The sequence below is a fragment of the Mustela erminea genome, chromosome 8 (genome assembly GCF_009829155.1).
Source record: "Mustela erminea isolate mMusErm1 chromosome 8, mMusErm1.Pri, whole genome shotgun sequence".
NCBI lineage: Eukaryota > Metazoa > Chordata > Mammalia > Carnivora > Mustelidae > Mustela > Mustela erminea.
The window spans coordinates 12086534-12111706 of record NC_045621.1 but is presented as its reverse complement, the minus strand read 5'-3'; the positions used below and the strand labels follow the sequence as shown (position 1 = coordinate 12111706).

The following is a 25173-nucleotide window of genomic DNA, read 5'->3' as shown; positions in this document are numbered from 1 at the left end:
AGAGTCAGCAATCTCATGTAATTTCTGTTTCCTACAGACATCCCTCGCAGTCATCCACTACTCTCTGTTGCCGTCACCACTGAGTAAAAAGCTACGCCACTTCTCCCCTAGATTATTGCAACGGCTGCCTACTCTCCAAACCATTCTCAGCATAGTAGCCAGAGACTTTTTTTTAAATAGTAAATCAATCATGCCACTTTCCTGCTTACAACCTTTCGATAGATTTCCATTATACCTGGGGTAAAATTTAAACTCCCATGACCACCACAAGGTACTTTAAAACCTGGCTCTTGCCTATCTTTTTAGCTTCATCTTATATCACCTTCCTCCTTAGCCCCACACTTACAAGCTCCAGCCCTACTAGTGTCCTTTCTCTTCTTACAAACTGTCGTATCCTTTCCTGCCTTCGGGCCTTTCCGCTTGCTCTCTCTTCTCCATAATTACTCCTCCTCCATCTTTTCAGAGGGTAGGTTCATTTTCATCCTTAGTGCTCAACTGAAATGCCCCCTCATCAGCAGGGCCTTCTCCACCCCAGCCATCATTTCCACCCAACGTGATCCTATTTCCTCTCAAGCAGTTTCTACTACCCATAACCACTTTGCTTAGTGTCTGTTTCTCCCACTTGAACAGGAGTAGGCAAATTATGACCCACAGGCAGCCAATTGTTTTTGTATGGCCAGGATCGAAAAATGGCTTTTACATATTTAAGTGTTTGAAGAAGGTTCCTTAAGAATATTTCACAACACAGGAATATTATGTGACATTCAAATTCCAAAGTCCACAAATAGAGCTGGAACACAGTCACTCTCATTTAGGTATTAACTAATATTATGTGACATTCAAATTCCAAAGTCCACAAATAGAGCTGGAACACAGTCACTCTCATTTAGGTATTAACTATGGCTGCTTTAACATTACAACAGCAAAGCTGAGCAGCTGCATATGGCCCACAAAGCCTAGAACATTTACAGAAAAAGTTTTTTTTTTTTTTCTAAACTGTTATTTATTAAGTAATCTCTACCCCCAACATGGGGCTCAGACTTATAACCCCAAGATAAAGAATCACATGCTCTAGCAACAGAGTCTGCCAGGCACACCCAGTAAAGTTTTCCAGACCACTGCACTAGAATGTGGGTGCCATGGGTCAGGGGCACTGATTGTCTTGTTCAGTCCTTCCCTCCTAGTGCCTGGTCCACAGCTAATGCTCAATTTATGGGACGAATCAATCTTCCCACTCTCCAAGAACTATTACTGTCTGAGGGGGTGGGTGGGTGTAGGTCCCATTGGCTTCCCTTCTAAGACCCAGGCAGAGGAATTGGGAACCAATTACTACTGGCTCTATAAATAGTACCTTGAAATAGTATCTTGAAAACAGGACTGGGTTTTATTCATCTTGAAATATCTAGCTTTCGAACAAGGTAAGATGCTGCTGGAAGCTGGAAGAACTCTTTTGGGGGTGTAGTTAAGATAAAATGAAATAATCAGGCAACGGGCTCAGCATAATGTTGGATGGACATTAGTGTTCACTCCAAGATCGCTCCTGCCTCAATTTTCTTTGCTGTGATGGGAATAAAAATATGGGGGTAGTACAACAGACTAAATTAAACAAGAATGCTCTGCGTGAAACAGCTTTGTAAACTACAGACACTCTCCGAATGGACTTATCGAAGTGCATGCGTATATTACTAAACTTGGCATTGAGCCGCCCAGTTCGGAGGGAAGGGCTCTTCCTAACTCTTACCACTTAACTGACCAGGAACAATCAGAACATCGGTGTTGTTTCTTTTCTTCTCGCGTAAAAGCAGCCTCTGCACAGACGCGACATTCCTCGGCTCCTCTGCCAGGTCTTGCGTTTTCCTGCAGGTGCGGAGACTTCCCCACTCTCGCCCTACCCGAGCCGGCGGGCTGAGGCGGCCTGAGGGGCGGTGCCAGTCCAGGGGCGGGGCGGGGCGTGTCTGGGGCGGGGCCGCCCTCTTTCCGGGTGTAGTCGCCGCCGGGGGGGGCCACACGGGGGCGCCGCTGGGGCCGCGCTGCTCCACGAGTTGCCGAGCCGCCGAGGAGGCCCTCACTTCCGCGTCGGGCCCCGCGGCGTCCGGCGTCCGTGCCGAGGGCCGGGCGGGCCGCAGGTCAGTCGAGGAGGCCGCCTACCCGGCCCCGCCCGTGCAGAGGACCTGGGCGCCGGGTGGGCCGCGGGCCCGGGAGGCAGCGGGACGCCCCGAGGAAGGGCCCGGATCGCGCCGATATCACGGGCGACCCGGGCAGCAGGCTCGGGCTTCGGGCCGATTCGGGCCCCCCCGGGCAGCGGGGAGACCCTGGCGGGGTTTTCTGGTGTCCCAGCCCCTCCCCTTCTCGTCCCGCATCGTGGGAGGAGTGCGAAGCCCCCGAGCAGCGTTTCTCAAAGTGGGGTCCGCGGGCGGCCCACCGACCCCCACCTCAGACTTTCTGAACCCGACTCTGTGCTGTGGCCCGGGAATCTGAATGACAGCAGGCGTCTCTGATTGTTTTGAGGCAGGGGGTCCGCCAGCCGCACTTTGGGGGCAGTTCCACGGAGGGCAGGGCACTTCCGACACAGCCAGTGTTTAAGCGGGTGCATTTGAGGACGGGGCCGGTGACTGGCCCCGAAATGGTGACGGGTGGTTCTCTGCCGTGGGAGAACCGGACTGAGGCAGGGGCGGCTCTTACATCCTCGCGCTCAGGGTGCTGCGTGGTCCTCCTGTCACAGCGGAAGCCTGCAGATGGACAGATGCCGAGAGAGTGGAGTGCCCGGGTCGGGGGCCTTGCGGACGAGCCGATGCTGAAGTCGGCAGTGTGGGGTGCAGCTGGTCCTGCTGGTCCGGATTGGGGCCGACCCCACCACTTAGCCGCGGCGGAGCCCTAGTGTGGACCCTGCTCACCTCCCTCTAGGTCTTTCTCCGGGGTCCTCCTCTGTCCGTAGGGACAGTAATTCCGACCCAGTGGGGCTTGTGTGAATTAGATAATGTCTGCCACGTGGCTCCTGCAGTAACTGAAACCCCTACGCATTGAGTAAATGGGAATTATTAAGAGTGCTGTAGAGTCTGCCTTCCTAGGGTTTATGCCCCCCTCCCCCCAAGTTAGGGATTAAATAAGTGAGATAAAACGTGTAGGCAGGTACAAAGTATATTTGGTGGACTTCGCACGAATTCTAACTGGGGGGTGCGCGGGAAGATCATGCAAGGGGTGTGGTTTGCCTGGGGCTCTCAAGAAGAGATGGATTCCAGGGGGCAGGTGGCCGGGGCGGCGGGAGCCGGTTCCCTCCCAGGCTTCACACGTGGTTCTCCCACTTGGATCTTGGCCCGGTTGCTCCTCTGACTTCCAGGCAGCGAAAGAAGTCACACTGATGAGTGGCGTTGGAAAGCTGGACCGTGGGTCCGTGAGAGTTTCTGTCTACTGACCATGTTTGACGCCCAGTGTTTTTGTCAGACACCAGTGGTCTCCTTTCGCTGATGCCTTAGAGACTGGCCGGACTGGAGCATCTGAGAGAGGATGCTCGCAGTACACCTGAGTTGCCAGGACTGAGCCTCTAGACAGCCGTTTTACAGGTGCTGTGGAATGTGCAGTTATATCGGGAGACGCTTTTTCATCACCGTGTTGTTTCTGGTTCCGTAGAAACCCCGCAGTCATCTGGGGTCATCCATCTTCTGAGAGGATTGGCAAATCAGATCCTTAAAACTTCCCTAAAGCTTCAGCTGCTTTTGACTGGAGAAGCCACGTGATTTAGAGGTGTTATTTGTTGCTTTCTGGACCCGTCTGGCTACTGGTATACATAAAACCCTGATTTCAGTCGATAAATGACATGTGTTCCTTAGTGACCTAACCTGGGAACTGCAATGACCATTGTTAATACTTTCTGCTCTTACCTCTCCTTAAATCTCCAGAGCCAATCTCAATCCCTCAGTATTCACCTTATCATGAAATTTATATCGTTATAGATAATATTTATCACTTACCAAGCACTCTGAGCCAGAGACTGTCCTGTATGTTCTGTCAGCTTATCTTAGCTTTTTATATGTCCTGTCGGTCCTTCCTCTGATAGGCCTTTGAGGTGGGCACCATCCCTGGGTCCATTTTATAGATGAGGAAACAGCAGAGTTAGATAAGTATTTGTCCCACCCTAGTAAGTGGTAGAGCCTCGTAGCCTAATCCCACATTACATGCTGACCCTCTGCAGTCGAGACAGCTCCGTCAGACTTACTGTAGCGTATTGTAGCCTAAAAAAATATGTGAGTACCAGAGAACATAAGCAAACCTCACCTTTGCTTTATATGTAACATTCAGTGCATTATTTTAATTCTTTTCACAGTCATTTCAATAGCTATGATTTGGTTGGTGACAGTTTATCATTTGCAAATGCTCTGAGCCAAAGTTTTCCAGCTTCCCAGCATATCTCGGACTTCTTTAATATTATATAAAGCCCTTCAGTACTGTCAGAGCTGAGGAATTTGAGTCACATTAAAATGTGTTTATTTCATTATCTACTTAGTGCCTTGTAGGACGTGTCAGCAGTGGTTGTTCTTTGTTTTCACAGAGGTGGAACAGGACCGCCCTTACTTTGCAGTTTCTGAAAGCGTTTGAAGGCAAAAATTCAGGTGTTGCTGGGAGCAATGGAAGGTCACAAGGCAGAAGAAAAGGTGTTAGATATTCTTCGACTGAATGTGGGTGGCTGTATTTACACAGCCAGACGTGAGTCCTTGTGCCGCTTTAAAGACTCGATGCTGGCATCCATGTTCAGTGGTCGTTTTCCTCTAAAAACAGATGAATCCGGTAAATACCTGAAGTCTGTAAGCATGGTCATCAATATTCATTAAAATAGTCTAGTTTGAATTCCCTTTGGTTTTCGTAATTACAATAGAACGTATTCGACCAGTATACTAATTATTGAGACCATTAGGGCCGAATGGCGATTCATTAAATACATGGAGGAATGAAATATGAGTTTCCAGAGTCTGTGATGCTGTCACTACAAGTTGACAAGAAGACGAATGCGTGTAAAAGCCAACCGTGACCTCATTATGGGAATTGATTGTATTTGGAATGTTGTTCCATCCGTGTAACTCCACGGATGAAGGTGTTGAGGCGTCCCTCTGTGTTTTGCAGATTAAAACACCGATTTCTCTGGAGAAGCAGCCATCCCCCCGGTTCACAGGGCAGTCAGTGGTAGTGTTGAATTAGCATGAAACTTGCCACCTCTAGCTGCGTAGCCTTGTGTGGGCTGACATGTACACACGAGAAAATGTCAGTCACCAAGTGGGGGGAGGACTGAACACTGGGGTTCCAGAAGGGACTGTAAAACACAAGGATAGGGATCTGGGCTGCTCTCCCTGCTTGGAGTTCTCTGGTGTTTACTGAACCTACTACTGGTTATTGAGAAACTTCGGCCACACGAGTAAGGCATTTTGCCCTTCTTCGGTGTTCTGGGGCTCAGAGAACCCACTCTTGCTTTTGTGTCAGAAGACAGGGAGTGAGGAGTCTTGAGCACAGGGGACTGTTGGTAACTCTGGGTCTTAGGAGAGTGATTTGTCAGCTGGAGGGCAGTTGAATGAATGGGAAACACCAGTGGCTGGTGGCCAGGGCTCGATGGCTACGTGGGTAGGAAGATTGTAGGTGAAAAGATGGTAAGCAGGGGTTGTGGGTTTTCCCCCCCTCCAGGTTTTAGCTTCTTAATCCCTTCTATTCTAAGCTACTCAAGGGAGAAAAGGAATTACTGAGTAACCTTCCATCAACTTTGCTAAATTGTCATAAAATAGTGCCAGCATAGCCTCAGGAACCCTGGGTTTATATGTCAGTGACCCTAGCAGCTGGCTTAGAGCCAAACATGACGTGTTAAGGGCACACCCTCGTTAGGGAGGAGCTTCATACGTCCTTCCTGGCTGGGCAGCATTGAGGTTAGGGTAAGTTTACATCTCAGGAGCAGTCTGGGGTCTCCATGGCTTTTAGAGGGCCACAGCAGGAATATGGTCATTGCATCCAAAATCCCAAATGGAGCTTGGGATACATTTTCCTGTACTGTTGGTGAAAATACAGAGAATCACCAAATCTGACTAACCCCATTTGAACCATAGCTACTACGTTTCTCATTGTAGAGGTCTTCAGACTGATTTTAGTAAGACATGTTGAAATTTTATCTATGATCATGTGTATCTATGCAATGATTTTTGAACTGAATGTTTTCTAGGGGCTTGTGTTATTGACCGTGATGGACATCTATTTAAATACCTTTTGGATTATCTTCATGGAGAAGTTCACATTCCCACAGATGAGCACACCCGAGTTGCTCTCCAGGAAGAGGCTGATTACTTTGGCATCCCTTATCCGTACAGCCTGTCTGACCACTTGGCCAATGAAATGGAGACATATTCTTTAAGGTCAAATATAGAACTTAAAAAGGTCTTGGCATTTTCTTAAGTTTTAAAAAATATATATGTGTATATATTTTTACATTTTTATACACAAAGCGATGTGTGTTATTTTGCATAGCTTGTGTTGCCACATAAGCCAAACATGGGAAAGTTTTACTTTTTATAACATTTGAAGACACTTAATTATTATTAATTTTTTTTAAGATTTTATTTATTTATTTGACAGACAGAAATCACAAGTAGGCAGAGGCAGGCAAAGAGAGAGGAAGGGAAGCAGACTTCTCGCTGAGCAGAGAGCCTGATGTGGGGCTCGATCCCAGGACCCTGGAATCATGACCTGAGCCGAAGGCAGAGGCTTTAACCCACTGAACCACCCAGGCGCCCCTATTAATTTCTTTAAGACCAAAATTCTGTGGTCTAGGAAAGTGTATTTTATTGCCACTCAGGGGTTTTTGGAGTTTTTCTCTCTCATTGAAGATTTAATATCTTTTTTTTAAAAGATTTTATTTATTTATTTGACAGACAGAGATCTCAAGTAGGCAGAGAGTTAAAATATTTAATATCTTTTGATGGGTTTTTAAAAGTATTCTGGTCTTTAGGTTCTTTGTAAATTAATAGCAATACTGTAGTATATAACGGTATAGTGGTATTTTATTTACTGAAATGACTTTTTTTAAAAGAATGGTCATGATGAATAAAAGATTGTATAAAATCTACCTGATTTAGTGAATGTAGCAGTTTGTTACTAAGTTAAAACATCACTTTGATTAATTTACTTTGGGATCAGTAAATCTTCTTTTAAAGATGCTTCTCCTTTAAATCACGTTTTGAAGATCTTTACGTGACTTGAAAAGCATCATTACCTGTTTTTGTCATACAGATAAGTATTATATTGACTTTTAACACCTTGGGGGATCTAAAAGGAAAATACTTTTCCTAGATAATTAATAATAGTGAAAACTGATCTCAACTGGTTTAATTTGTACATCGACTTAGGAGAGTAAGCTGACGGTTCGGTTATTAGGAGTGAGGCATGAAGAGAAAGGTGATTTGGTTCTGGATCGCCTTCAGGAATGTGCATGGTTGCATGGGTTCTGCTACTGAAGTTACTTAGAAGTTATTGGGTGCTGTTTGCCACATCTGCAGAATGGGGCTAAAACACCTGACTGGAAAGTTGGGGTGGGCTGACATTCATCTTCTGAAGTCTCAACTCCATAGTCTTTTATTTCTGATTTGTATGCAAAAAGGACATTCACCATGTCAGCCAACACATACTTATCTCCTGTGTCTTAGGTGTATAGAGCCCTGCTCTAGGGACTGCGTGGGACACAAAGAAATACAACATACAGTTAGATAGCAATATTGAATGAAACTCTAAGACATGTGAGGGTCTTATTTTCATTCACTTGAGTCCATAAATATAAACATCTCCTTTGCGTCAGGCAGGATTCCAGGCACTTGGGATACTAGACAACGCAGACAAAAGTGCCAGTCCTCAGAGCGCTCAGAGGAGCAATGCTGTTTCTCCCTGGGAAAGCTCTTGCCACTCCAATGGGCGAAGCCCTACTGCTCTGTGTCCCCTCACGTGACATCGGCTCACCTGGCCGCACTTATGCCGTGCGCTGATGGCTTGCTGACTGTCTGTCTTTTACCTTAGCTATAAATTCAAGGAGGGTTGGGACGCTGTGTCCAGGACCTTAGACGCCACTCATCACATGAGCAGCTTCTTAATATTCAAGTGAATGAATGAATAGGTAGATAAGTGCCAAAGGGGTTCTTACAGTTTGCATGGGGTTCATGTATTCCTGTCTTTCAGTGGAGAAGAATAAGTTAATCTGCTTAATTCATGATTGGACTTGGAGTTAAAAATAAGCAGCAACCATGAGGCTTAGTCAGTAGACGGTGAAAGGAAGACCGAGTCAATGGGGGAGTTGGGTGAATAAAGGGAAAAGAAAAAGGTCTTTTGTCATACGAAGATTTTCAAATTAAAAATAATGTTGGTAGTGAGGCTAAAGGAGGGGGGGAAGGAAAATACAATTTCTCTGTGGGAAAGGATTCGGTAGAGGAAAAGGTGTTGGGTTTTTGGGTGGTGCCTTTTGTGATTTGCCCCACGCTCACCTCAAATTCAACAAAAGCAAGTTTGCTTTTTCAAGGCCGAAAGACTAGGCTGAAATTTATAATGTTTTTATTTTCCCGTATGACCAACTAAAATGCAACTTTACATGAAACAGAGCACATTCATTTTTACTTTACTCCAGAATTAAATTCAAATTTTGTATATTTTTTTGCTCCAGGCTCTAACAGACTTCTGTGATTCCTATGGTTTAGTTTGCAATAAGCCAACAGTTTGGGTTCTCCACTATCTTAACACCTCTGGTGCAAGCTGTGAGAGTAGAATCATCGGTGTATATTCCACAAAAACGGACGGAACAGATGCTATTGATAAGCAGCTAGGAGGAAGAATTCACAGCAAAAGCATTTTTAAAAGGTATGTCCAAATTTAAATAGGAAAAGGAACAAAATAAAGTCTTGGTGTCTTGTAAGAGGTGTTACTGAATGGAGTATGTGGTTGACTAGAGGACATGATCGACACTGGGCAGTGCACAGCGTGAACCCTGGCTGGCAAGACCAGCTTCACGATGTGCGTGTAGGCCACAGGACAAGCACAGTGGTCTAGTCTATTGCCTCGCAACTGGGAGTGGGCATCACAATCCCCCGAGGCTTTAGAAAAAAGAAAAGAAAGAAAAGCAAAGCCACCTGCTCGCCTGGCGCTCTCCCCCTGGACCATACGTAGTCCAGGAGCAGAAGCACTGCTTAGAAGTCAGCAGGCCCACTGAGTGACCCCGGACTGGCCTGTGCCTTGGTGACCTGTTCTGAGAAATAACAAAGGACTTCCCTGGTCCCTCCCAGCCTTAAAATTCTATGACTCAAACATGTCAAATTCTTAAGGGTTATTCTCTTAATATTCTTTCTGTAAGTTTACTTAACATTGGTCAGTTCACTTAGCAGTCCTTTTTTTTGTTGTTGTTATTTTTTTAATTTTCTGGGTGGCTGGATTCGGTCATATATTAGTGACTAATGAATGACCCCATGACTTGCTTATTAGGTGATTAAATATGTCATCACTTTCTGAATTCTTTCCAGGATGTTTATATAAGATATGTGAGCGCTTGGCATAATGCTATGCAAGTTTTAGTCAAAGGCGAATCTTTGAAAATTTCCTGGGGTTAGGTAATTTTTTAGAAAACTTATTTTTAAAGATTTGTTGATTTGTCTGCACAGTCTATATTGTGGAATTAACAAGTGCTTTACCACAGTAAAAGATCAAATGTGGGTTAGCATGAATATAGCATATTATACCTATAGTATATAATACATAATATATTATCTATATACTTAAGGGAGGGTCACAGAAGAAATGTTATTCAATACCAACATATTTTTCCCCTTAATTAACAAGTACTTGGTGAGTATCTAGTTGTGTGTGTGTGTGTGTGTGTGTGTGTATATATTCACACATTCATACTTAGGTAGAATGTTTTCATCACCTTTTGCAATATTTCTAGAGAGGCGGGAAATAATGTTCAGTACATTTGGAGTTATTATTCAGTAGCTGAACTGAAGAAAATGATGGATGCCTTCGATGCCTGGGAAGGAAAAGGTATAGTACAATTCTTTTATTTCATGGCAAAAAACAAAGTAAGCTCAAATGCTGCATTTCTCTTTTTGAGAAAGTGTTTCTTTGTGTAGGTCAAGTATATCTTTATGTATTTGTCGCTGCGTAGTATCATTGATTGAGGGAGTTTACTTAAAAATCTTGAGATCTCTTGGGGTGCCTCGGTGGCTCGGGTGCTTAAGCATCTGACTCTTGGTTTCAGCTCAGGTCCCAATCTCAGGGTCATGAGATGGAGCCTCTAGTTGGGCTCCATGTTTAGCACAGAGTCAGCTTGGGACACTCTCTCTCTTTCCCTTTGCCCTTCCCCCTGCTCTCTCTCTCTCTAAAATAAGCAAATCTTTTTTTTTTTTTTTTTAAGAATTTATTTATTTATTTATTTGACAGAGAGAGAGAGAGAGATCACAAGTAGGCAACGAGTCAGGCAGAGAGAGAGAGGGGAGGAAGCAGGCTCCCTGCTGAGCAGAGAGCCCGATGTGGGACTTGATCCCAGGACCCTGAGGTCATGACCTGAGCTGAAGGCAGAGGCTTAACCCACTGAGCCACCCAGGCGCCCTAAAATAAGTAAATCTTAAAAAAAACAAAAAAACAAAAAAACTTTAGATTCCCGAATAGCTAGATATTACTAATTGTTTATAATCCAGTAACCTAAAAAATAGTTTATAATTTCAGCATCTGTTAGTTATGCTTATTTAGTTCAATTAAACAACAGTTTATTTAGCACCTACTGTGCATCTAGCTTTGTTCCCAGGAAGTGTACGTTTAAATTAAGCATGCAATATACAATCAAAAGAAAAAAGGAGGGTCGCCTGGCTGGCTCAGTCAGTGGAGTGTGCAACTCCTGATCTTGGGCTTGTGAGTTCCAGCCCCATGTTGGGTGTAGAGATTACTTAAAAGTAAAATCTTAAAAAGAAAAAAAAAAAAAAGGAAAAGTTAAAAAAAGAGAAAATGAAAATAATACCATAGAAGATATCTGAAGAACACTTAAGAAACAAACATCTTTAAATACACACTTTGAAATTTGACCATTTTTACCAATCGTTCATATCATTTGATAATAATAATAATGCTGTTTAGTATCTGGTGTGATAAGTGGTTTACATTCAGTACCTCTTAGTCTTAAAACAATTCTGGATGCTGTTTACCATTGTACTGATGAGAAAACTGAGTCTCAGGGAGGCCCCGCCACTTGTAAGGATCACAGAGCATTAACTGTTCTATGTCTAAGCTTTTTTCTTAATTAACAAGTATGTATTGAATGTCTCTTAGGTGCAAACCCTGTAAGAAGCCCTAAAGTTGGGTCCACAGATAAATAAAACACATCTTGGTCCTCAAATGATCTTAAAAGCTGGTAGAGACAGACATTGCAAGTCACATAAGATGGACTAAAAGGAAAGGAGGAGGAGGCTTTTAAAAACTCTCCCCCCCTGCTCTCCTTCTGGGTGGGTTGCTAGTACCAACCCTCCTTCCTTTCCTCGACTTTGTCCCCCTCACTTTCCCCCCTTTATTTATTTTTCCTAAATCATACCCCTCAAGCAGATAGGAAAAAAAGTGCTATTCTCTTTAAGCTTTTTATTTTGGATTCAATTGACTTTGAGACACTTAGGCTTAAGTTGAGGAACAACGCCCCCCCCCCCACCCCCGTCCCCACCCACTCTGTGTTCTGTGTGTCTCCTGTTGTGGCTCCGGACTGGCCAGCGGCCTGGGAGCCTTCCGGAGGGCCCTGGCTGGGCTTCTCTCTCCACTGACTCAGGAAGCTGAAGTGGAGAACTGATATCACTGACTTACAGAGTGCAAGACTGATTTTTAACTTTTTTGAAAGCATGCAATGAGGTATCATTGGTATTTAACACCGTTCTAGAAGGCCTGTGGAAAACCATCAGGATGCAGAAGTAGGATAAAGAATTATTGGAAGGAAGAAGACACTTAATATTTGGGAACAGTATGTCCTTTAAGAAAACCCAAAGGAATCAACTAAAGGTATTTTACTTGCTGTTTACCATGATGAGTTTAGTAGACCAAACTATATAAGTAAACAGAGACCAGCTTATTGGTGATAGATTAGTTAGAAATCACAGCAGAAAAATCCCACTCACAACGGCAATAAACAAAATAACTAGAACTGACCTATCAGGAAATGCTTTTGTGGGAAAAGAAAATGATTTTTTGGAGTCTTTTGTGAAGAAAACTGCCAAAATATGTTTATCCATCCATCAGTTCATCCACCTATTAAAAAAAAAAAAGACAAAGATTATGGTGAGACATACCATGCTTCCGAATGGGAAGTCTATTCAGATAGATTTTATAATATTCATCATAAAGACATCAGTATTTCTCAGATTAAGTTACAATGAAATAGGAACATTTTGGAGAGTAGAAGTCATTAGAGGAACAACGAGTCTATCACTGTGTGATAGTAAAAATACTATATAGAGATTTGTAGTAATAAGAACCGTATGTTTCTGGTACAGGAATAGATAGAGAGATCAGAAGTGAACCCCAGTGGAGTTGTAAGAATAAAAATACTATGTGATAAGGAGTATTAAATATCGGTGTAAAAAGATAGATGATTTAATAAGTAATTGAGAAATATGCTTGGGAGAAAACAACCTTAGCCTCATGTCATGCATCAAAATAATCCCAGGTGAATTATGGTTGAAAAATGAAGCTGTAATAAACTATAATGAAACTTAAGCAAATAACTGTTTTCTTAATTGGAAAATAAATCATAAAGACAAAGATGAATAAATTTGATTACATAATATTTAATATATTAACTTTAAAGCAGAAATGTATAAATAAGATTAAAAGGCTAATAAAAACTTAGATAAAAATATTACACTAACTGGACAAAGAATATCCTTAAAATAGAGTGGATTTATTTACATTGATTAGATAGTCAGTTCAACCCCTATTGTAAATAAATGTGCAAAGTTCATGACCACAAAATTTACAGGAAAGGAGATAAACATGTGGCAAGAGGTTCACACTTGTTATTTATCCATGACATACATATTAAATGAGACTTATTTTTTTATACCAAATTAGAGATCTGTGAATTCTTGGCAGGAGTAAAAATTAATATCACTTTATTGGGAAATAATTTATCATTATATATCAATAACATCAAAATTTTTCATATTCTTTGACTCAATAATTCTACTTTTAGGTATCTACCCTAAGGTCATATACAAATGCAGACAAAGGCTTATGAACAGAGTGTTCAATGAAGCATTATTCATAACAGAAAAAATAAAAACAATATAAATATCTATAATAGAGGATTAAATACATATTGGTACATCTGTGGGATATAGTTGAGCTATAGCTATTAAAATTATTTTGAATAATTAAAAAAAAAACCATTAGCTTTTTCTTTTTTTTTTTTAAGATTTTATTTGTTTATTTGACAGAGCATACAAGCAGGCAAAGCAGCAGGCAGAGGGAGAGGGAGAAGCTAGCTCCCCACTGAGCAGAAAGCCCGACGCGGGGCTCAATCCCAGTACCCTGGGATCATGACCTGAGCCAAAGGCAGATGCTTAACCGACTGAGCCACCCAGGCGCCCCTATTTTGAATAAGTTTTTACATAGGTGAATGCCCATGATAAAATAAGCTATCATGGAATGATCAAAAGCAGGAAACAAAATTAAATATAAAGTATGCTCAATTATGTGCCTATCATGTGAATAAGAAAAAGACTGGAATCAGATTCATCAAAGTGTCATGAACCATGTTTTCTAGTTTCAGGATTAGAAGTGATCTTGATTTTTTTTTAATATATACTTTTCTATATAACCCAAATTCTGTACAAAGGAAGTGAATTACTCTATAGGGAGGAAAAAAAATAAAATTTTTTACATTGTGGTATATCCATATAATGGAATATAAGCAATAAAAAGAAATGATCATTAATGTGTATAGCAACATGGATGAATCTTGAAAGCATCATGCTAAAGAAGCTAGCCATTTTTGTGCCACCCCTGAAGAGGTGACATTAGGGAATGGGAGGAGGCACTGGTTGCAGAGGGGTACAAGGGAGATTTTGGGGGTAACAGGAATGTATTATGTCTTCACTGTAGCTTTGTTTCCAAGACTATACATTTGTCGGGGCGCCTGGGTGACTCAGTGGGTTAAGCCACTGCCTTTGGCTCAGTTCCTGATCTCAGGGTCGTAGGATCTAGCCCCGTATCTGCTCTCTGCTCGGTGGGGAGCCTGCTTCTCCCCCACCCACCGCCTGCCTCTCTGCCTACTTGTGATCTCTCTCTGTCAAATAAATAAATAAAATCTTTAAAAACAAACAAACCAGGGCGCCTGGGTGGCTCAGCGGGTTAAAGCCTCTGCCTTCAGCTCAGGTCATGATCCCAGGGTCCTGGGATCGAGTCCCGCATCGGGCTCTCTGCTCAGCAGGGAGCCTGCTTCCTCCTCTCTCTCTGCCTGCCTCTCTGCCTACTTGTGATCTGTGTCAAATAAATAAATAAAACCTTTAAAAAAACAAACAAACAAACAAACAAACCAAAAAAAACAAAACAAAACAAAACTATACATTTGTCAAAACTCATTGAACCAAGTATTTTAAAAGGGTGAATTTTATTTTTATATAAATTATATCTCAATAAACCCGACTTTAAAAAAGTCTTAATGGATGACATTTGGGAATATTTTTGTAGCGTAAGTAGGTTTGGGAGCATGATGAAGCAGTTCCAGAAAATTACTGTCTTAAAGTGAGGTCCATAGGCTTCTGTGAATACTGGATATATCTATTATATATAATAACTTATATGCCCAACTTGCTAAGTTGGTTAATATGTATTACTAAATCTTTAATGATTAAAAAAACAAGACACCAAGGGTGCCTGGGTGGCACAGTCAGTTGAGCCTCGGACTGTCAGTTTGGGCTCAGGGAGGGGTCATGGGATCGAGCCCCACACTGGGCTCCGTACTTCGTGTGGAATCTGCTTGCGATTCTCTTTCTGCCCCTCTCTCTGCCCCTCCTGCTCATGCTCTCCCTCTCTTGCTCTCATAAACAAATCTTTGAAAAAACAAACAAAAAAATAGGACACCATATCCATTCCTGGGACTTCAAAATTACTTTAAAAAAGAAAAGTCAATCACTTTTTATCTAATGTCATTTTTAAAGTCTTTTTAAAATGCATCTTTATATATTTTTTTGTGATTCTTTTTTAAAAATTGAGGTGAAATTTACATAACATAAAATCAAAGCATATACTTCAATGGCATTTACTATGTCAACAATGTTGTATGACCACCATCTCCATCTAGTTGCAAATCATTTTCATCACCCCAAAAGGAAAGGCAGTACCTGTAAGCAGTTCCTCCCCATTCTCTTCTGTCTTTAGCCTCTGGCCGCCACCGGTCTGTTTTCTGTGTCAGTGCATTTGGTTATTCTGGATATTTCCTGTAATTGAGATCGTACACTATGTGACCTTTTGTGTTTGTCTTTTTTCACTCAGCATAATGTTTTTGAGGTTCATAAAAATACATTTCCAACTTGCATTCAGAAACCTAACCAGATTGAAAAATTAAAATTTGACCACAGTCTTGACCCAACACATTAACTCTGATTATTCTTGTTTGAAAAGCTGCTTGTAAGGTAGTGATAGCTCATATTTTTATAGTGGTTGCCTCTTATAGAGTGGTTCACAAAATATACCTGATTTGATGATTACTGCAACCCAATGAGGTAGATACGGCGGCAGTTAGAACCCTCACTGTCCAATCTTTACGTGACTTCACTGCTATGATTTATAAAATAAAGGCACCTAATGTCCCTTAAGTGTTCAGGTGCCAGTACATATACTAAGCATTTTGCATTTATTTACTCATTTAATCATCACAACCAAACTATGAAGTGTGTACCATTGTTGTCATTTCACAGATGAGAAAATTTAGGCACAGAAAAGTTAAGTAACTTTCCCAAGGTCGCATGGTCAGTGAGTGACAGACGTGGCATTGAGACCAAGGTGGTCTTGGCTCCAGAGCCCGCGCCTTTAACAGTGCATACCCTCCTGTGCAGGACCCGTATGACCACCTGCGGAACATCACTGGCAGAGCTGGGGCTGGTGGCCGGCCATCCCTAGACCTGAGCTGGGGTGCTGTTGCCTTGGCTCTTCTCGGGGACACTTCTGCTGTACACCTACCTTCTTCAGATGAGAGACCTGAATTTCAAACTCTTTCTGCCTAGTCTTACACAAAACCGTGCTGCTGAACCTTTTGCAGGGGACAATGACTCTCTTAATTATGCCTTTTTATTTTCCAGGTGTTAGCTACTGGCGGGTGCCTCATGAGCTCATAGAATGTTGGACTCTGGAAGAGCGGCCCTTGCTTGGAAGCCTCCGTCACATGGCCCCCATTCGAAAGAGGTTATCTGTGCTCTCTTGATACTGTTTTTCACTTTATGAATTTGAACCTGTATTTTTACTGCTTCTACTGGGGAAACGAATAATGGTTCTTGACTTTACCAAACTTAATAATCACCGAGCTAAGTGCTTTGCCTTACCATCAAAATATAAATCATGATAAATTCAAAATTATCAAAACGATCTAAACATTGGAAATAATTCTCTAACACTGACTTACAGTATGCCCTTTTTGGGAGAGTGTGCTTTTAAGAATACTGGTGGATACAGTGAGAATGCTGTGGTATTTTTCGCTATAAAAGTGAAATCCTAGGCTTTATTGGCAGTAGTCAAAAACTTATTTATTAGACTTAATATTTGAAATCTTCTGACTAACTCTGAATTCCTTTCTCCTTCCTGTTACCACAAATAGCATTTTAATTTAATGGTATTTCTTTCTTTTTTTTTTTTTTTTAAAGATTTTATTTATTTGACAGAGAGATCACTAGTAGGCAGAGGCAGGCAGAGAGAGAGAGGAAGAAGCAGGCTCCCTGCTGAGCAGAGAGCCCGATGTGGGACTTGATCCCAGGACCCTGAGATCATGACCTGAGCTGAAGGCAGAGGCTTTAACCCATTGAGCCACCCAGGCGCCCAATGTAATGGTATTTCTTACAATTCTATGAAATTATTAGCATTAACTTCACTCCACATCTCTGCCTTTCACTTTAAATACATTTATTTATTTATTTATCTATTTATTTATTTTTGTTTTTTAAAGATTTTATTTATTTAACAGAAAAAAAAAAAAAGATTTTATTTATTTAACAGAGAGAAATCACAAGTAGGCAGAGAGGCAGGCAGAGAGAGAGAGGAAGGGAAGCAGGCCCCCTGCTGCCGAGCAGAGAGCCCGATGTCGGACTCGATCCCAGGACCCTGAGATCATGACCTGAGCCGAAGGCAACAGCTTAACCCATTGAGCCACCCAGGCGCCCCTTTAAATACATTTAAAATCATATTTTTCACTGGGTATTATTCATGGTTTTCAGATGTTCTGATTTCTTGGTCATCTGTTCTAGAATTTGATTCAGTGCCCCTGTAGGATCTCTGATTGTTTTCTTTTTTCTTCTTACTCTTTGGATCTTCCACGGAAATGCAGAGAAGTTTATTCAGTTTTTAGTAGTTCATTGTCTCTTGTTAAACGATCTTTTTTCTTAAAGACTCTCCTTTTTATTATTGTTTATTTTTCTTTTTGGGCTTACAGTTAGCAAATATTGTTTGGGTCTAGAGCAGTGGTTCTCAAAGGGAGGCACTTTTGTCCCATAGGGCATATTTGGCAATATTCAGAGACACAGTGGGGTGGGAGATGCTACTGGGACCTAGTAAGTGAGGCCAGGGACATTGCTAAACAGCTCAGAATGCACTGGGCAGCACCAACAACCAAGATTTATTCAGCCATAAATGGCAATAATGCTAAGGTTGAGAAAACGTGGTCAAGAATCTAGTGGAAGTTGTGGACAGAAAAAAACAAGCAGGAGTGGTTTTATGGAGATTCTCCACTGTTTGTCTTACCTCTGGCTTATTAAGCATGGTTTTTGATTCATGGATAAGGTAATGATATTGATGACTTAAAAGCAACTGTGAGGTCCCAAAGAATGACTTGATGCACTTAACAAAATTTAGTTATGTTTAGTAGTTTTAGGGTTGAATATGTTTGTATTCTCTACTACATGTCAGTGTTCAGATCACCGTGCCATTATGATCCAATTTCCAGGATCAAAGTTCATTTATTTGCCTCTGACAATGCATCAGTGCTGATAAGAGGGAGAAGGCTAGGGGAATGGCCATTACACTTCCTGTTCAGGAGACGATCTTTGTGCAATGAAACTGATGCAAGCAGTAGAAGGAGCAGGCAGGGTTTCGACGGTGGTTGTTTCACAGTTTTAAGGTCATTTCAGACAATATTCCCTCTGATTATTCCTACATTTTGGTAATGTGGTATATCACATTGATTGGCTTATAGATGTTGAACCATCCTCGTGTTCCTGGAATAAATCCTGCTTGTCTTGGTGAACGATCCTTTTAATGTATTGTTGAATATGGTTTGCTAATATTTTGTTGAGTATTATTGCATTTATGTCCACCAGGGATATTGGCCTGTAGTTTTCTTTTCTTGTGGCATTCTTGTCTGGTTTTCGTATCAGGGTTCTCCTTGCTTCATAAGAAGAATTTGGGAGAGTTCCCTCATCTTCTGTTATTTGGAAACGTTTGAGAAGGATTGGTATTAAATCTTCAAATGTTTGGTAGAATTTACCAGTGAAACCATCTGGTCCTGGGCTTTTGTTTGTTGGGAGTATTTTTGTTTTGTTTTGTTTTGGTTTTTAAATAAGCTCCAGGCCCTATGTGGGGCTTGAACTCATGTCCCCAAGATCAGAGTCACATGCTCCACTGACTGAGCCAGCCAGGTGCCCTGGTTGCTTTTTGATTACTAATTCAATCTCTTTACTACTAGTAGTTGGTCTGTTCATATTGTCAATTTCATCATAAGTCAGTCTTGGTAGGTTGTATGTTTCTAGGAATTTTTAAAAATTTATTTATTTACTTATTTCCGTTTTAAAAAAATACTGTAGTATAGTTGACATACAATGTTATATTAGTTTCAGGTGTAAAGTAGTGAATCAACAATTCTATGCATTATGCATTGCTCACCATGCTAAGTCTCTTTACCATCTGTCACCATACAATATTATATATTATTGACAGTATTCCCTTAGGCTATACTTTTCATCCCCATGACTTATTTATAACTAGAAGCTTGTACCTCTTAATCACTTAGGAATTTATCTATCTCTTCTAGGTTGTCCAGTTTTGGGGTATGTAATTATTCATAGGAAGTTCTTATGATCCTTTGTATCTTCATGGTATCAGTTGTAACATCTGCTCATTTCTGATTTTATTTATTTGAGTCCTTTCTCTTTTTTCTTGGTGAGTCTAGCTAAAGGTTGGTCAATTTTGTTTATCTTTTTAAAGAACCAGCTCTTAGTTTCATTGATCTTTTCTATTGTCTTTATAGTCTCTATCTCATTTACTTCTGCTCTAATCTTTATTTCCTTTCTTCTACTAATAATGTGTAGTTGTCACTCAGCTATTCTTTAGGATTTTATTTTTTAAGAGGAAATTGTTCTGTATGTAGATGTAAACTCAGTGTATCCATGGGAGGAGGTAAATTCAAGATTTTACGACATCACTATTGTGAACTGAAACAAATGTCTCATTAGGTTTTGATATCATATCAAAAATCACGTGATCATCTCAATAGATACAGAAAAAGCACTTGACAAAATTCAACAACAGTTTATGATAAAAACAACAAAGTGGGAATAGAGGGACTGTACATCAACATAATAAAGGCCGTATATGACAAGGCCACAGCGAGCAACATAATCAATGGTGAAAGGCTGAGAGCTTTTCCTTTAAGGTCAGGAATAAGACAAGGATGCCCACTCTGGCCACTTCTATTCAACATGGTACTGGAAGTCCTAGCCAGAGCATCTAGGCAAGAAAGAGAAATAAAGAGCATCCAAATTAGAAAGGAAGAAGTAAAACTGGCACTATTTGGAGTTGGCATATTATACATAGAAAACGTTAAAACCATCAGTACAATTAGAGAAAACAAACAAATTCAGTAAATTTGCAGGTTACAAAATTAATACACAAAAACCTTTATTTCTATACACTAATGATGAATTATCAGAAAGATGCATTAAGAAAAAAATCCCATTTGCAATTGCACCAAAAAGAATAAAATATCTAGAAATAAATTTAACCAAGGAGGTGAAAGACCTGTTTATTGAAAACTATAAGATATTAAAGAAATGAAAGAAACTGAAGAAAACATAAACGGAAAGATATTCTGTTCTCATGGATTGGAAGAATACCGTAAAAATGCCCATATTTCCCAAAGCAATCTACAGATTCAGTGCAATCCCTATCAAAATTCCAATGGCATTTTTTTTTTTATGGAAATAGAACAAACAGTCCTCAGATTTGTATGGAACCACAAAACATACCGAATAGCCAAAGCAATCCTGAGAAAGAAGATTTGACAAAGCTGGGAACCTCATGGTCCCTGATTTCAAATTAACATAGTCCTCCCCTCCCCCCCTTTTCCACAGGGGATACTATCCAAGACCCCCAGTAGATGCCTGAAACCACGGGTAGTACTGAACTGTGTGTATGTACTATGTTTTTTCCTATATGTACATACCTGTGATAAAGTTTAGTTTATAAATTAGGCACAGGATTAATAATAATAGCTAAAAAATAGAACAGTTATAACAATATACTGTAATAAATGTTATCTGAATGGGGTCTCTTTAAATATCTTACTGTACATCACCTTTCTGGTGATGATGTGAGATGATAAAATGCGTATTGATGAGATGGTGTGAGGGACACAGACATAGCGTTAGGCGAGAAGTCATAGTATGAATGACATTGTGACATGGTGTTAGGCTAATACTGACATTCTGATTGTAGTCAGAAGAAGGATCATCTGCTTTCGTACCGTGGTTGACTGTGGGTAATTTAAACTGCAGAAACTGCAGAAAGGGCAGACTACTGTATATTACAGAACTATACTAATTAAAACAGTATGGTATTGGCATAAAACCAGACACATAGATCAGAGGAACAGAATAGAAAGCCCAGAAATAAAGATACCTATAAAGAACAGTCTCTTTAGTACATGGTGTTGGGAACATTGGACATCCACATGCAAAAGAATGAAACTGAATCACTATCTTGCACCATACACAAAAATTAACTCAAATAGATTAAAGACTTGAACATAAGATATGAAGTCATTAAACTCCTAGAAGAAAAACAGAGGTAGTAAGTAACTTGACATAGACCTGGGGAATGATTTTTTTTTTGTATCTGACACCAAAAGCAAAAATAACAAAGGTAAAAGTAAACAAGTGGGACTATATCAAACTAAAAAACTTCTGCACAGCAAAGGAAACTATCAAAATCAAAAGACTCTCTGCTGAATGGGAGAAATATTTGCAAATCATAGATCTATAAGGAACTCATACAACTCAATAGCAAAAAAAATAAAAATAAAAATAAAAAAATAAAAAATGAGCAGAAAATCTGAATAGATATTTTTCCAAAGGAGACATACAGATTGCTGAGAGGTACATGAAAAGATCCTCAACATCAGTAATCATCAGGGAAATGCAAATCAAAACCACAGTGAGATACCACCTCAGATCTGTTAGGATGGCTATTACCCAAAAGAAGGCGATAACAAATGTTGGCAAGGATGTGGAGAGAAGGGACCCCTTGTGCACTGTTGGTGGGAATGTAAACTGGTGCAGCCACTATGGGAAATAGTATGGAGGTTCTTCAAAAAATTAAAGGTAGAACTACCATATGATCCAGCAATTTCACTTCTGGGTATTTATCCGAAGAAAATGCAAAGAGTAACTTGAAAAGATACATGCATCTCTATGTTCATTGCAATTTTGTTTACAACATGGAAAAACCCAAATGTCAATGAAATCTTGCCATTTGTGACAACATGGATGGACCTTGAGGGCAGTAAGTGAAATAAGTCAAAGACAAATACTGTGTGATCTAATATGTGGACCCTCCCGGCACCAATTCTAAGCTGATGGATACAAAGAACTAATCGTTAGTGGTTGCCAAAGGCAAGGGCTGGGGGAGGAAAGAAATGGGTAAACTAGGGTGGGTTTTTTTTGTTTAAATAAATAGAATTTTTAAAAAATTAAATAAAACACTGCTCTGCCTTCAGACTTTTTATAATGAATGGCAGACTCAATTCAGGTATCTCTGAAGGTTTGTCCAGTACCTCTCAAATTCAAAAAGCATCCAAGTGTACTGAGGCTTTGACCATTCTAGCAGCTCCCCAAATGCATTTCAAAAAATGCTAATTTTACTGGATGCCAAATGTTGCATTACAGAATTACTGGGAAATACGGATACAACAAAGTTGTACAGTTAACTTAAAGTTAAACAGTTGCCTTTAGACCTCAGGAACTTTGTTAAATTAGAGTGTAAAGTTTCAAGAGGAGAGTAAAATATGCAGTAGCATTTCTCAAGTTTATTGGACTGTGAAAGTCAATTTCCTCAGTAACTCTCTTAAAAAACTGTTGTTCTGGGGAAACAGAACAACTTGGGATCATCCTGGTAATCCTCCGGACCGCTTGAGGATTCTTAGGAACCCAGTGATGTAATTTTAGTGTAACATAGTAAATTTCAAGTTGTCCTTATTAACATTATGGTGATTTTAAAGAGCGTGTTTTCAAGTAGAAACAATCTCATGTAAGCTTGGTGGTTTATGTGTTGACCTTGGAGGGAGAGGAGATGAGGCAGGCTGATGCCTCCGAACCTCTTGACTCCAATTCTTGAGGAAAACGATTTTGGCCCTGAAGACAGCACTTCGGACGCGTCCCCGGGTCACCCAGCCCTGTAGACGCTGACCAGGACATGCTTCTGTGTTCACAGGCGGCTGACGGCGTGCAGTGACGAGGAAGACGAAGGTGTGAACTGTAAGGCTGGTCCCAAGCCGGTCAGATTCCTGGGCCCTTCCACCAGCACCCAAATTAAAGTCAAGAACTCGGCGTCCGTGCGGGTGTCCCCGGCCGCCGCCCCCCAGTCTGCAGGCGGGAAGGCAGCGCCGCGCTCGGCGCCGCCCAACGCTCCGTCCCCGTCCCGGGCGGGCGCTGCGCTGCCGGGGCAGCCCCAGGCTCCTCGTGGGGCCGGGAGCGCGGAGAACGGAGCCGCGCACCCGCCTCCCGCCAAGGTCCTGCTCTCGGAGCAGAAGGCCACCCCGCCCCGCGTGATCAAACTGAAGCGGACTCCACTGCGCGCCGCCGGGCCGCCCCTGTCCGCCGCCGCGGAAGCCAGGCCTGCGGAGAAGCCCGCGCCGGTCCCGGAAGCCCCCGGCGCGCACGCGCGGACTGAAAATGGGCGGGGCCAGGCTGATTGACGGAAGCGGCCCGCTCACCTCCCGGAGTGTCCGAGCGTGCGCGGCTCTGCCGTGGCGCTGTTTCGTGGTGCAGGAGGGCTGGAAACCCGGGTTTCTCTTTAGGATCATTACGGGAAAAATGAATTGTGTCAAGTAGGCATGGAAGAGGGAGACTCTAAGTGGTTGGGCCTATCTTGTCTCAACTTGGAAATGGTTGTCTACTGACAGTTTGAATTTCAGGTTTTTGATTTTTTTTTTTTTTTTTTTTTTTTGATGGTTCATTGGTCTTAAGGCAACGGAGCAGTACAGTAAAATCATCACTACAGAAGTGCACTTTGTTGCTGAATAATTATAGATTTTAGGCACTTTTGTAATGTTACTCATTGCTGCCCATGGCCGAATGGGGTTAGATATTCCCGTCTGGTAAAATAGGGGGACATTAGTGTTTCCCTGTGCTGTGTCACAGCCAAGAGATGTGAGAGAAAATTCAGACCCAGGTGAGCTCCCTGCGGGTTTCTTTCAGTCTCAGAAGGCTTCATGAAAAGAAATGACGAGGGGGGGAAAATAGTAATTTAAGGTCACACTTTGACTCTGACTCAATTGAACTATTTTCTTTTCCTAGATTGTTTTTTTTTTTCTTACCCTTTTTTGCTAGCAGATTTATTTATACATCATAAGATGTCTTTGGATGAGAACTATGTAACACGTCTTCAGAATAAATTGTTAAATATATTTTATTTTAATTTGAACAGTGAAATTCTGAAAGTACTTTGAAAAGGAAGTTAAGCATTAACTTTTAACTAAAGTTACTACTTGTTTCTCAGGAATGACCAATGAGGAGTCATTCTGATTATACAATATGGTTTTTATGCATAAAATTCCCACCTACCTTGAACTTAATATTTTTAAACAGAATATTTTGATTAATCTTCTATTTTTTCACAACTATTCAGTTGTATGTGTCTGCTCTTACATTTAAGTTTTATAATTAGATCCCACATTTCTACCTGCAGTAAGCAGTATGCCTTCAGTGTATTAAAAATAAGTTCATAAAGCAGGGTACTTTTTACTCTGTGCTTATCATTGTACTTGCATTACTTTGAAAGGGTAGAGTAAATATACTCAAAGTATTACTTTTTACAAAATAAATTAAAACTTTTCCATAAAAAGTAACATTTTCCATGACTGTGCTTATTTTTAAGCCCTAGAGCCCTTTGGGAGTCTGAGAGGTGGTTTGTTTAATGCTTTATCTATTTCTGGTTACAAAATTGCTTTCTTGTCTAGATAATATATGAAATAATTAAACCAATTTTGGATAGCTAGCCAGATACCAACAGCCTTTTAAAATAGGTGTTTTATTTGGCTAGAAAAAAGCAAATATTCAACTGATGGTTCATGAGTGACATTTCCCTATAGAATATAAAAAATATTTAGTCACCTTGAAAAATACTATTGTAAAGAATCCAAGCATTCTGAATATCAAAGATCATAGTGAATTCGGGGAACTTCCATTTCAGACTTTGCTAGTATTGCTGGATCTAGAGCATTTTGAATTGCTGATTCACATAAGAATATTTTATACCCGTAGACTTGCTTGGTGCAGGGTTGCCACAAAACCTTCAATCTGTAAGAAGTGCACCACCTATACAGCACAATAAAGCAAAGTGCAATTAAATGAGGTGTGCCTGTGCTCCTGGGTGATTCTGCGAGCAGCCTGCCCTTCTTTGCCGCTAACAGTTTAATGGAAATCGATTTAGCACAACGTTATAAGCAGA

General features: G+C 41.1%; 1 protein-coding gene across 3 annotated transcripts; it reads left to right on the top strand.

The window, feature by feature from the left end:
• The first annotated feature begins 1989 nt into the window (after positions 1 to 1989).
• KCTD18 (potassium channel tetramerization domain containing 18) lies at positions 1990 to 25069 on the top strand. Of its 3 annotated transcripts, none has more exons than XM_032354358.1 (8): positions 1990 to 2126; positions 3338 to 3387; positions 4547 to 4782; positions 6194 to 6405; positions 8672 to 8865; positions 9944 to 10038; positions 16329 to 16431; positions 22936 to 25069. In XM_032354358.1, exons 3-8 carry the CDS (start codon positions 4623 to 4625, stop codon positions 23417 to 23419), a joined length of 1248 nt encoding a protein of 415 aa, XP_032210249.1. In that variant the 5' UTR covers positions 1990 to 2126; positions 3338 to 3387; positions 4547 to 4622; the 3' UTR covers positions 23420 to 25069. The 3 variants fall into 3 exon arrangements, with proteins under 3 accessions (XP_032210249.1, XP_032210248.1, XP_032210247.1); XM_032354357.1 differs by having other exon boundaries at positions 3338 to 3560; XM_032354356.1 differs by lacking the exon at positions 3338 to 3387.
• The last annotated feature ends 104 nt before the right edge of the window (positions 25070 to 25173 follow it).

What these genes read in the sequence shown, in the direction of transcription:
- KCTD18 (XM_032354356.1), top strand. Translation starts at nt 4,623, where the DNA reads ATGGAAGGTCACAAGGCAGAAGAAAAGGTGTTAGATATTCTTCGACTG. An exon ending in AGCAAAAGCATTTTTAAAAG is followed by an intron (nt 8,866 to 9,943) that starts GTATGTCCAAAT and finishes CAATATTTCTAG; the next exon opens with AGAGGCGGGAAATAATGTTC. An exon ending in CGATGCCTGGGAAGGAAAAG is followed by an intron (nt 10,039 to 16,328) that starts GTATAGTACAAT and finishes TTTATTTTCCAG; the next exon opens with GTGTTAGCTACTGGCGGGTG.